Source organism: Lucilia sericata, unplaced genomic scaffold (assembly GCF_015586225.1).
Source record: "Lucilia sericata isolate MDLA Ls3-8-SP2 unplaced genomic scaffold, ASM1558622v1 Contig000166F_arrow, whole genome shotgun sequence".
NCBI classification, from domain to species: Eukaryota; Metazoa; Arthropoda; class Insecta; order Diptera; family Calliphoridae; genus Lucilia; species Lucilia sericata.
In genome coordinates this window covers 15,967-29,711 of record NW_023994195.1, presented here as the reverse complement: position 1 = coordinate 29,711, position 13,745 = coordinate 15,967, and the positions used below count along the sequence as shown (strand labels likewise).

The following is a 13,745-nucleotide window of genomic DNA, read 5'->3' as shown; positions in this document are numbered from 1 at the left end:
TAAGACAGTTTTCATATAGAAAAGTGTCTTGTTAAGACAGTTTTCATATAGAAAAGTGTCTTGTTAAGACAGTTTTCATATAGAAAAGTGTCTTGTAAAGACAGTTTTCATATAGAAAAGTGTCTTGTAAGGACAGTTTTCATATAGAAAAGTGTCTTGTAAGGACAGTTTTCATATAGAAAAGTGTCTTGTCAAGACAGTTTTCATATAGAAAAGTGTCTTGTCAACACAGTTTTCATATAGAAAAGTGTCTTGTCAAGACAGTTTTCATATAGAAAAGTGTCTTGTCAACACAGTTTTCATATAGAAAAGTGTCTTGGTAAGACAGTTTTCATGTAGATATGTGTCTTGCTAAGACAGTTTTTATATAGATAAGTGTCTTGTTGGGGCAGCTTTCATATAGAAAAGTGTCTTGTCAAGAGAGTTTCTTAATACAATTTCGTTCAAGTACCAATGAATTGATCTTGTAAAGATTTTATGTCAGGAAAGAAAACTCCATTTGTTTTAATTCATGTTTCTCTGGGAAAGTGATTATAATTATATTTATTTAAAGCTTTTTTTAATTCATATTTATCTTTGAAAACAAATTTTCTTTCAAATATTGCAAATTTGTTAACTGATAATTGACAAAAGTTTAATTAACTATGATTTTATTAAAATTATAAAACTGCTAAAAAACTGAGCAAATTAATATATAATAAACGCTAATTTTTCAGGAATTTTAACAATTAAAATATTGTTTAAAAGTAATAAATTACTGGTAGAACTTTCTTCTCTGTCATATGATTTTCATTTTAAAAATTTTAGTTTTAAATTGACCAGAATTTTCAAATTTAAACCATTTCTTTATATTTGTAAATTCCCCCCTTTCATTTACTGTAAGTACACTTTAGAGAAATAATAGAAAATTATAAAAAAATACAATAGTAAAATATAACAAACATAAATTATAACATAATTTTTACATCATCTCGATTGGATATTTTCTATTTTAATTTCTTCTTAAATATTAAGACTTAAATATAAAGAATTAAATATAAATGGTATTTACATACATTAATTATAAATAAATTTTCAGTTGTTATTAGCAAAATCATGTTTAAAATACATTATTGTTATATGCAATTAAGTTTTAGTACATATTTAAGCATATTTGTATATATGTAAATATAATTATATATATTTATAAATATATACTATATAAGCGTAAGGCAGGATTTTAATTTACTAATAATATTGTTTTTTTTTTATTTTCTTCATTCACTTCTTTAAATTAAAATTAAAAAAACTTTAACAAATTAGATTATAATTATATATATATAAAATAAAGAAAATCGTTGGTATAATTTGTAGAACTTAATTTTAAAAATATTAAATTACATTACATTACAATACAAACATTACATTGAGTTAATTACAATTTAATTTATAAGATCTTAAGTAATAATCAGGTAATTGATGTTATAATCTGATTCTTAGACCCATAATCGGTGATTCTGTAAAATAAAATAATTACATTAAATCATGATTAAACATGACGTTTTAATTCCCAAAAATATGATCTTATTTGTGAATGTTTATTTAAATATTGTAATAAATCGATGAAGAATTATTTATTATCCTTATTACCGCAGAAAAATCATTGAATTTGATCGAAAATTTTCAAAATGTTCCTTTTTAGAAAAGAAGGAAAGCAAGGAATGCTTGTTAAGACAGTTTTCATATAGAAAAGTGTAATGTTAAGAAAGTTTTCATATATAAAAGTGTCTTGTTGAGACAGTTTTCATATAGAAAAGTTGTTCAGACAGTTTTCATATAGAAAAGTGTCTTGTTAAGTCAGTTTTCACATAGAAAAGTGTCTTGTTAAGAAAGTTTTTATGTAGAAAAGTGACTTGTTAAGAATGTTTTCATATAGAAAAGTGTCTCGTTGAGACATTTTTCATATAGAAAAGTGTCTTGTTCAGACAGTTTTCATTTAGAAAAGTGTCTTGTTAAGACAGTTTTCATATAGAAAATTGTCTTGTAAAGACATAGAAAAGTGTCTTGTCAACACAGTGTCTTGTCCTGTTAAGACATTTTTTATATAGAAAAGAATTTTGTTAAGAATGTTTTCATATAGAAAAATGTCTTGTTGAGATAGTTTTCATATAGAAAAGAGTCTTGTTAAGAAATTTTTCATATAGAAAAGTGTCTTGTTGAGACAGTTTTCATATAGATAAGTGTCTTGTTGAGACAGTTTTCATATAGAAAAGTGTCTTGTTAGACGGTTTTCATATAGAAAAGTCTCTTGTTGAGACAGTTTTCATATAGAAAAGTGTATTGCCAAGACAGTTATCATATAGTATAGTGTCTTGTCAAGAAAGTTTTCACGTAGAAAAGTGTTTCATATAGAATAATGTATTGTCAAAACAGTTTTCATATAGAAAATTGTCACGTTAAGGCAGTTTTCATATAGAAAAGTGTCTTGTTAAGACAGTTTTCATATAGAAAAGTGTCTTGTTAAGACAGTTTTCATATAGCAAAGTGTCTTGTTAAGACAGTTTTCATATAGCAAAGTGTCTTGTTAAGACAGTTTTCATATAGCAAAGTGTCTTGTTAAGACAGTTTTCATATAGAAAAGTGTCTTGTTAAGACAGTTTTCATATAGAAAAGTGTCTTGTTAAGACAGTTTTCATATAGAAAAGTGTCTTGTTAAGACAGTTTTCATATAGAAAAGTCTCTTGTTAAGACAGTTTTCATATAGAAAAGTGTCTAGTTAAGACAGTTTTCATATAGAAAAGTGCCTTGTTAAGACAGTTTTCATATAGAAAAGTGTCTTGTTAAGACAGTTTTCATATAGAAAAGTGTCTTGTTAAGACAGTTTTCATATAGAAAAGTCTCTTGTTAAGACAGTTTTCATATAGAAAAGTGTCTAGTTAAGACAGTTTTCATATAGAAAAGTGTCTTGTTAAGACAGTTTTCATATAGAAAAGTCTCTTGTTAAGACAGTTTTCATATAGAAAAGTGTCTAGTTAAGACAGTTTTCATATAGAAAAGTGCCTTGTTAAGACAGTTTTCATATAGAAAAGTGTCTTGTTAAGACAGTTTTCATATAGAAAAGTGTCTTGTTGAGACAGTTTTCATATATAAAAGTGTCTAGTTAAGACAGTTTTCATATAGAAAAGTGTCTTGTTAAGACAGTTTTCATATAGAAAAGTGTCTTGTTAAGACAGTTTTCATATAGAAAAGTGTCTTGTTAAGACAGTTTTCATATAGAAAAGTGTCTTGTCAAGACAGTTTTCATATAGAAAAGTGTCTTGTTAAGACAGTTTTCATATAGAAAAGTGTCTTGTTAAGACAGTTTTCATATAGAAAAGTGTCTTGTAAAGACAGTTTTCATATAGAAAAGTGTCTTGTTAAGACAGCTTTCATATAGAAAAGTGTCTTGTTAAGACAGTTTTCATAGAGAAAAGTGTCTTGTTAAGACAGTCTTCATATAGAAAAGTGTGTTGTTAAGACAGTTTTTATATAGAAAAGTGTCTTGTCAAGACTGTTTTCATATAGAAAAGTGTCTTGTCAAGACAGTTTTCATATAGAAAAGTGTCTTGTCAAGACAGTTTTCATATAGAAAAGTGTCTTGTTAAGACAGTTTTCATATAGAAAAGTGTCTTGTTAAGACAGTTTTCATATAGAAAAGTGTCTTGTTAAGACAGTTTTCATATAGAAAAGTGTCTTGTTAAGACAGTTTTCATAGAGAAAAGTGTCTTGTTAAGACAGTCTTCATATAGAAAAGTGTGTTGTTAAGACAGTTTTTATATAGAAAAGTGTCTTGTAAAGACTGTTTTCATATAGCAAAGTGTCTTGTTAAGACAGTTTTCATATAGAAAAGTGTCTTGTTAAGACAGTTTTCATATAGAAAAGTGTCTTGTTAAGACAGTTTTCATATAGAAAAGTGTCTTGTTAAGACAGTTTTCATATAGAAAAGTGTCTTGTTAAGACAGTTTTCATATAGAAAAGTGTCTTGTTAAGACAGTTTTCATATAGAAAAGTGTCTTGTTAAGACAGTTTTCGTATAGAAAAGTGTTTTGTTAAGACAGTTTTCATATAGAAAGTGTCTTGTTGAGACAGTTTTCATATAGAAAAGTCTCTTGTTGAGACAGTTTTCATATAGAAAAGTGTCTTGTTAAGACAGTTTTCATATAGAAAAGTGTCTTGCTAAAACAGTTTTCATATAGAAAAGTGTCTTGTTAAGACAGTTTTCATATAGAGAAGTGTCTTCTTAAGACAGTGAGACAGTTTTCATATAGAAAAGTGTCTTGTTAGACAGATTTCATATAGAAAAGTCTCTTGTTGAGACAGTTTTCATATAGAAAAGTGTCTTGTTAAGACAGTTTTCGTATAGAAAAGTGTCTTGTTAAGACAGTTTTCATATAGAAAAGTGTCTTGTTAAGACAGTTTTCATATAGAAAAGTGTCTTGTTAAGACAGTTTTCATATAGAAAAGTGTCTTGTTAAGACAGTTTTCATATAGAAAAGTGTCTTGTTAAGACAGTTTTCATATAGAAAAGTGTCTTGTTTTCATATAGAAAATTGTCTTGTAAAGACATAGAAAAGTGTCTTGTCAATACAGTGTCCTGTCCTGTTAACACATTTTTTATATAGAAAAGAGTTTTGTAAGAAAGTTTTCATATAAAAAGTGTCTTATTGAGACAGTTTACATATAGAAAAGCGTCTTGTCGAGATAGTTTTCATAAGACAAGTTTCTTGTCAAGACTGTTTTCATATAGAAAAGTCTCTTGTTGAGACAATTTTCATATAGAAAATAGTCTTGTTAAGACAGTTTTCATATAGAAAAGTGTCTTCTTAAGACAGTTTTCATATAGAAAACTGTCTTTTTAAGACAGTTTTCGTATAGAAAAGTGTTTTGTTAAGACAGTTTTCATATAGAAAAGTGTCTTGTTAAGACAGTTTTCATATAGAAAAGTGTCTTGTTAAGACAGTTTTCATATAGAAAAGTGTCTTGTTAAGACAGTTTTCATATAGAAAAGTGTCTTGTTAAGACAGTTTTCATATAGAAAAGTGTCTTGTCAAGACAGATTTCATATAGAAAAGTGTCTCGTCAAGACAGTTTTCATATAGAAAAGTGTCTTGTCAAGACAGTTTTCATATAGAAAAGTGTCTTGCCAAGACAGTTATCATATAGAAAAGTGTCTTGTCAAGACAGTTTTCATATAGAAAAGTGTCTCGTCAAGACAGTTTTCATATAGAAAAGTGTCTTGTCAAGACAGTTTTCATATAGAAAAGTGTCTTGTCAAGACAGTTTTCATATAGAAAAGTGTCTTGTTAAGACAGTTTTCATATAGAAAAGTGTCTTGTTAAGACAGTATTCATATAGAAAAGTGTCTTGTTAAGACAGTTTTCATATAGAAAAGTGTCTTGTTAAGACAGCTTCCATATAGAAAAGTGTCTTGTTAAGACAGTTTTCATATAGAAAAGTGTCTTGTTAAGACAGTTTCTTGTTAAGTGTCTTGTTAAGACAATTTTCATATAGAAAAGTGTCTTGTTAAGACAGTTTTCATATAGAAAAGTGTCTTGTTAAGACAGCTTTCATACAGAAAAGTGTCTTGTTAAGACAGCTTCCATATAGAAAAGTGTCTAGTTAAACAGTTTTTATATAGAAAAGAGTTTTCATATAGAAAAGTGTCTTATCGAAATTTATTAAAGTAAGATTAAGTGATATTCAAAATACGGGAAGATCAAGGAATAATAAAAAATAAATTAAAAATATTATTAAAGGTAAACATGCTGCTACAACAATTAATATAAATAAATAAAAATTAAATGCAAAAACACACACAACTAATAATTAATTGAAAAGGCGATAGTTTTTAATAAAAATTATTAAAAAAAAGGTACAAACTAAATTTAAAAAGTTTTTCAATAACAAACAACAAACTAAAATTTATTTTTAAATTTTATATTTAAACAACAAAATACACATACATAGGTACTAAAGGATAAAAAACAAAACAACTCAAACATCATCTAAAATATGGGCTACAAAGTATTTTTGTATAATAGAAAAAACAAAAAAACATTGCATGAACAAAAGGGTAATAATAGAGAGAGAGAAGGAGAAGTTTGTATGTGAGAAAAAATCCTTTACTTTGAAGTTTAGTTGTGTGTCCTTTACCTATAAATTGATGAAGCAGATGTTGACCTTGACCAAGTAACTAATAAACCCTCACCTCTACTGCGTTCTCGCTTACTATTCAATAAAACTTTTGTGCTGTCATCTGGAAATATGGTTGTTTTTAAGACAGTAAATAGCAAACTGCAATGAAAACATAATAAATATTTGATAAACAAGAATTTAAAAAAAAAAATAAAGTTCAAGGATATACAAAAGAGTAGGGAATGTTGGGGTTAAGCAGCTGCACTTACCGTGGTAAAATGGCTACGACCGCAGATAAAACAATCACCAACCAATGTACGGCGGAAGCAAAACAACGAAATATCACCCAATAACTCGAAGGAAGGCCAAAACAATTGACGCACATGGAATTGTAAACAATTGAAAATAAATAAAATGAACCCAAACTTAAAACCATAGAAAGCACATGTAGTATTGTCTGCAAGGAGTATAATGATAAGAAATTAAATTAGAATTTAAGCAAATAGAAAGAAAAGTAAAACTTACCCAAGAACGTATTTCTATAACACCATGTAATAAATTCGTAAATAAACAGGAAGCCGTTATGGTGGCACCAAATTCCCATATACCAACTTCTGAACCAGCATAGGCACATAAAGCTATAAAAAATACCACCAGACTTTGGTACAGGGAATCTAATAGTATAATCCAGAAATCATGTGGTTTATAAGCTAAACCCAAACGACCCTAGAAATTTAGAAATTATATTAAAACCCGATAATTCCCTATTTAAGGTAAAAACAACAACTTACATTTTTATATAGATAAGGATTTTTCAATAGTAAATCCTCTGGCACACGTTTATCGTAGACACCAATGGCTAAAGGAGGCAGCGAGGTAAATATTAAATTATATAACATTAAATACATTTGATCCATCATTACGGAACCAGAGAAACCACAATACAGTTGATACCAAAATATTAAGAAAACAAAGGCCTAAAAGAAAATAATAATTGGTATTTTATTAAAAATCGCTTAAAATAAAAATTTTCAACTTACAGCATTTTTATAAAAGAAATATAAAATCATACGAGATAAACGATCATAACACCAATAGCCGTGTGTTATAAGCAAACGTTCCAGATAACGGAAACGTGCCACCGTAAAATCGGCCGCCATTACAGCTTGTGTACCCTCTTGGCCAGATATGCCAACGCCCACATCGGCCATCTTTAAAGAAAATTATTGAAATTATGTAAATAAGATCCAAAACAAAGGAATACTTTACCTGTATCATTGAAACATCATTGGCACCATCACCAATGGCTAATGTACACAAACGTAACTCCTCTTTGACTATTTTAACCAAATAAGCTTTTTGCAAGGGGGTGGAACGACAACACAGCACAGAAGCACAGCCTTTGGCCAATTTTAAAAAAGGACGTATCAGTTTTGATCTGAAATAAGATTCAATCAGATCGAATTTTCCATTAATTCCAAATTAAATATTTTACCTTAAATCCAATATGAAAGTTAAAGTTTTACCATCCACCACTAGAGCTCGTGGTTTAAGTCGAGGACTACCTTCAAATGATGTTACTTTGGCAGCTTCAATTTCGTTTAAATAAAAATTAATGGCAGATTCGGCAGCATCTCTCGAACGGGCAGTTAATCTGAAATTTTCCATATAAATATTATTTTAAGAAAAAACTTTGTGCTCCTCTCTCCTCACCTAATCAATTCCATTTGCTGTGTAAATAACTTTGCTGAATAGGCAATATTTATAGCGGTTTCGGGTTTATCACCCGTTAGCACCCATATTGATATACCAGCCGCCATAAGAGATTGTATGGTCTCGGGAACACCTTCCTGCAAACGATCTTCTATGCCCGTCGCACCCAATAAAGTTAAATTACTTTCCAACTTGGCAAAAGAATCTCTCAAACGCCGTTCACGATTCTCCATAGACATTTCGATTTCCTGATGTCTGGCCCACCAGTCGGTATATTCGGCGGCATTTAGATTTCGCTTAGCCATTACCAAAATACGTAAACCATCGCGAGCATAACGATCTAATTGTTGTTGCGTTTTTTCACGTATCAGTCCCTCGGGTGAGTTAGGGGAACAGGGTGCCAATACGGGCATTATTGAAGTATCAGCACCTTTTGTATATAAAACTATCTCCTGTGTACCCGTACGTCTTACCACTATAGACATACATTTGCGGCTGGAATCGAAGGGTAGGATTTTCAAAACTTCATACTCCACTAAACCCTTATTGGGTACACTGACCAAAATATGATTTGGACTGCGGTTGATAAGGCAACATTCATAACCATAGGCGGCATTAACCAAAGCCAATTCATCGGGACTTTCAGCTTCGTATAAAGGACGACCATCTGGAGTCTGATATGTGGGATTATTTTTTTGTTGTCTGTAAGATTTAAACAATAAAAATACTTAATATCATTTCTCTTTTCCCTAGTAGGATGAAAAACTTACTGTAATTTATTGGCCAGTCGTTTGTTTTGTGTCTTGGCATTTAAAAATGTTGTAATACTATTAATTTTTGAATTGATAGCCGCCTTAGCACGTCCTGTGGGCGAGATGGCATGCGATAATGATTTCAATTTCATTGGCGGTGACTCTGAGGTGGGTGTCGATTCGGCTGAACTACTTATGGGCGACAGTGAGGGTATGTGCGATTGTGTTGGAATGTTAAATGCTAAATTAGGTGGCGGTGATGGTGTTACGGAACGTGATTCAGCTAAGCGTATATAACGATCGGCTGGTATGGCCGATGCCAATTTATTATTGCTCAGTGAGGGCGCTGGCGAAGAGGTTAAGTCATTTTGACCAGCTGTGGGTTTAACACCTACAATCAAAGGTTTTTGTTTAAACATTTTTTTAAGATAGATAGATAGATAGATAGATAGATAGATAGATAGATAGATAGATAGATAGATAGATAGATAGATAGATAGATAGATAGATAGATAGATAGATAGATAGATAGATAGATAGATAGATAGATAGATAGATAGATAGATAGATAGATAGATAGATAGATAGATAGATAGATAGATAGATAGATAGATAGATAGATAGATAGATAGATAGATAGATAGATAGATAGATAGATAGGTAGATAGATAGATAGATAGATAGATAGATAGATAGATAGATAGATAGATAGATAGTAGATAGATAGATAGATAGATAGATAGATAGATAGATAGATAGATAGATAGATAGATAGATCGATAGATAGATAGATAGATAGATAGATAGATAGATAGATAGATAGATAGATAGATAGATAGATAGGTAGGTAGGTAGATATAGATAGATAGATTAGATAGATAGTAGATAGATAGATAGATAGGTAGATAGATAGATAGATAGATAGATAGAAGATAGATAGATAGATAGATAGATAGATAGATAGATAGATAGATAGATAGATAGATAGATAGATAGATAGATAGATAGATAGATAGATAGATAGATAGATAGATAGATAGATAGATAGATAGATAGATAGATAGATAGATAGATAGATAGATAGATAGATAGATAGATAGATAGATAGATAGATAGATAGATAGATAGATAGATAGATAGATAGATAGATAGATAGATAGATAGATAGATAGATAGATAGATAGATAGATAGATAGATAGATAGATAGATAGATAGATAGATAGATAGATAGATAGATAGATAGATAGATAGATAGATAGATAGATAGATAGATAGATAGATAGATAGATAGATAGATAGATAGATAGATAGATAGATAGATAGATAGATAGATAGATAGATAGATAGATAGATAGATAGATAGATAGATAGATAGATAGATAGATAGATAGATAGATAGATAGATAGATAGATAGATAGATAGATAGATAGATAGATAGATAGATAGATAGATAGATAGATAGATAGATAGATAGATAGATAGATAGATAGATAGATAGATAGATAGATAGATAGATAGATAGATAGATAGATAGATAGATAGATAGATAGATAGATAGATAGATAGATAGATAGATATATATATATATATATATAGATAGATAGATAGATAGATAGATAGATAGATAGATAGATAGATAGATAGATAGATAGATAGATAGATAGATAGATAGATAGATAGATAGATAGATAGATAGATAGATAGATAGATAGATAGATAGATAGATAGATAGATAGATAGATAGATAGATAGATAGATAGATAGATAGATAGATAGATAGATAGATAGATAGATAGATAGATAGATAGATAGATAGATAGACTTTTCAATATAATAGATAGATAGATAGACTTTTCAATATAATAGATAGATAGATAGATAGATAGATAGATAGATAGATAGATAGATAGATAGATAGATAGATAGATAGATAGATAGATAGATAGATAGATAGATAGATAGATAGATAGATAGATAGATAGATAGATAGATAGATAGATAGATAGATAGATAGATAGATAGATAGATAGATAGATAGATAGATAGATAGATAGATAGATAGATAGATAGATAGATAGATAGATATAGATAGATAGATAGATAGATAGATAGATAGATAGATAGATAGATAGATAGATAGATAGATAGATAGATAGATAGATAGATAGATAGATAGATAGATAGATAGATAGATAGATAGATAGATAGATAGATAGATAGATAGATAGATAGATAGACTTTTCAATATAATAGATAGATAGATAGATAGATAGATAGATAGATAGATAGATAGATAGATAGATAGATAGATAGATAGATAGATAGATAGATAGATAGATAGATAGACTTTTCAATATAATTCCCATTTCTATTTAGAAAAATCTTCCTTCATTTCCTTTAGTATTACTTTTCTTCACTTACCTTTCAAATTCACCGACGACTCTCCCACCAGAGAGGTGTTATTACTCTGCACCTCTATAATGCCACTGGCATTCATAAGATCACGATGTGGCGCCGCACTAACTATCACCGTATTGCAAATCGCCAAAACTACTAAAAACTCTTGAATTCTTTGCGAATTTTGCGACAGGAAAATACCCGACGAACTTAAATTCGCCATATCACTAACAAGTGTGGCATTCGCCACCAGAGGAGGAGCCGGTGAGCCCGGTTTCGAATACGCCTTTTCCAGCTCCGAAGGCGGATGATTATAATCAATGCCATTTACTACACAACGGCGAAATAACATTTTATTTTCCGTTAGTGTACCGGTTTTATCCGAAAAGATATGCTGAATTTGTCCCAACTCTTCGGTAATGTTCATAGCCCGACATTCGGTTTGTTTATTCGTATCACGATCGAAGAGATCGACATTATTGTGTATATGGAAAACTTGTAATATCTTACACAGCTCAATGGTGACATACAACGAGAGTGGTATCATAACTTGTAGTATAATAATATAGGTCCAGAAGATAAGAAGACCCTCATAACTGGGATCAACTTCGAAGGGTAGATAAGGTACAGGAAATTGCTCAAAAGAGCTAAGCCACATTTTGCAACCAACAGCACCAACAACACATAATATTAACAATATAATTACACACCTGGATAGGACAAATAAATTGAAGTTAATTGTAAATAATTATCGGAAGTCTATTGGGAACGTTTTTTTTTTATTTTAGACATACCATATAACATCAATGTTCATTTGTTGTTCCACCTGGGAACGTTTGTAACGTGGTCCACTATTATTTAACATAGCTTTTGTTTCATGTCCGGCATATACTACAATACCCTCAATGAAATCGGTATTCTAGAAATAGTTAAGAGTATACTTAGAATGCTTAGAGGGCTTTTGACAAGGTTTCTTAGACAAATTTTTTTTCTATAAACCTTTAATAAATTGTTATAAGTAATGCAGTTAAGATTTGTTAATAAGGGTAGTAAATATACAATAAGTTTTGTTTTTTTTTTTTTTTTTTTTGTCAGAGATGAAAGGGACTCCAACTCTTCTTTTAGACGTATATTTTTGATAGTCTTGCTATGTTGACAATATTTCTGGTTCATTACTCACCTTAAGTCTACTTTCTCTTAATAGTAAACATTCTGTTGATATTGGTACTCTTTCCCCCGAGGGATGTATTAAGGCCCCATGAAAACGATATAATTTTGTTGTAGGCGCATCTGCCTCTACACGACTTACAAATTTACTGGGTGTAAATATATTTTGTTTATCGGTGAAACCACGCACCACCTTGAATTAAGAATTGGTAAAGGAAAATTAATAAGTAATTATTAAGAAAATTTTACTTAATACAAGCCGAAACTAATGTGCCCTGATATTCGTATTTACCCTATTTATTAAATATATTGTATAGCAATTGAAACGTCTTTCAAATATCTTATATATGTATATCAAAAGAAAGATATTTGTTTATATCCTCCGAAAAATATATTAAAAACTCTAGAAAAATTATGGGTTTTATCAGAATTTTGAACATATCTCCGCTATGGACCGATAAATAGCAACCTTCTGGAAGACATACTTTATATAAAGTTATTAAAGATTGGTATTCCAAACGTATAGGGAAATTGACTTCGCTATCTATAAGAAACGGAATGAAACATTTGCCGTAAAGCACACAAAGGACCACACCATTCTCACGAAGTTTTGAAAATCGAACCTAGAACGATAGTCAAGATATACACATCACTTTATAACGATAAGGTGAAACGAACTGGGAATGTAGTGGATTTCGGGACACCAACTGTCAAAAAGTGTGATTAACTAACAAAAGGGGAGTTTTGTCGACATACTGCTTTCTTGGTGCAAACACTTGGTTCGAGACAAACTCTACAAGCGCCAGTTGAAAACATAACCTCACTTTTAGGTAAAACGAAAGCACGCGTTTAATGCAGACAACGCATAATTTGGAAACGTTATTCAACGTACAACTGAGAGGCGTAAAACTAAAACAGACCTTCTTTAAAGCAAAACGAAGATGACTCGCAAGTTGTTCTTCAACGCAAACTTGAATTGCGTGCCCATAAGGCTACTTTGATAAACATTCATCGAGCTCATCCACGGAATACAAACAATCTAGGTAAAAACTTTTTGCGGGTTTTGACGGACTTATCGGAGGTTAAATTGATTCTTCTCTTTGGCTAACTGATTTGAGTAGAAATCAAGATCTTGATGGATCTTGTAACCTTTCTATTTTCATTCATTAGATACAAATTTGAAAGAATAAACATTTTGTTGTTGTCCTAACAAAGTCGAATAATCGGTTTTGTAAATAAAACTCGAACAGTTCATTAGTTATAACAAGAGTCCTAAATATTTAACAAATATAATTACAAGTTTAAAGAAAATATACTATAACCAATTAAAGTACTATATACTTAACCTTCAACAAGTTCAATTAAACGATATTCAATCCTTTGTTCCACAAAATGGTAGTCGTGACATTTGCAAAACTATTATTTAGCCTTTTTTTAAATGTTACATTATTAAAATTAAGTTAAACGCTTAATTAAAGTCTTAAGGAAAAATAGCATACGTTTAGATACACATATCAGAGACAACGACATTTAATAATGGGAAGCATTTAAATCACAAACA

At 29.9% G+C, this 13,745-nt stretch overlaps 1 protein-coding gene across 1 annotated transcript; it reads right to left on the bottom strand.

Moving 5' to 3' along the window:
* Nucleotides 1-240: 240 nt before the first annotated feature.
* On the bottom strand, nt 241-12,226 carry LOC119601456 (probable phospholipid-transporting ATPase VD). Its single transcript, XM_037952397.1, has 13 exons — nt 12,198-12,226; nt 11,812-11,936; nt 11,042-11,727; nt 8,637-9,009; nt 7,867-8,568; nt 7,649-7,807; nt 7,423-7,591; nt 7,194-7,364; nt 6,945-7,130; nt 6,679-6,879; nt 6,423-6,610; nt 6,172-6,312; nt 241-1,496 (listed from the first exon to the last, which is right to left on the bottom strand). The coding sequence occupies exons 2-13, from the start codon at nt 11,880-11,882 to the stop codon at nt 1,448-1,450; spliced, it is 3,096 nt and encodes a 1,031-aa protein (XP_037808325.1). The 5' UTR covers nt 11,883-11,936; nt 12,198-12,226; the 3' UTR covers nt 241-1,447.
* Nucleotides 12,227-13,745: the final 1,519 nt, after the last annotated feature.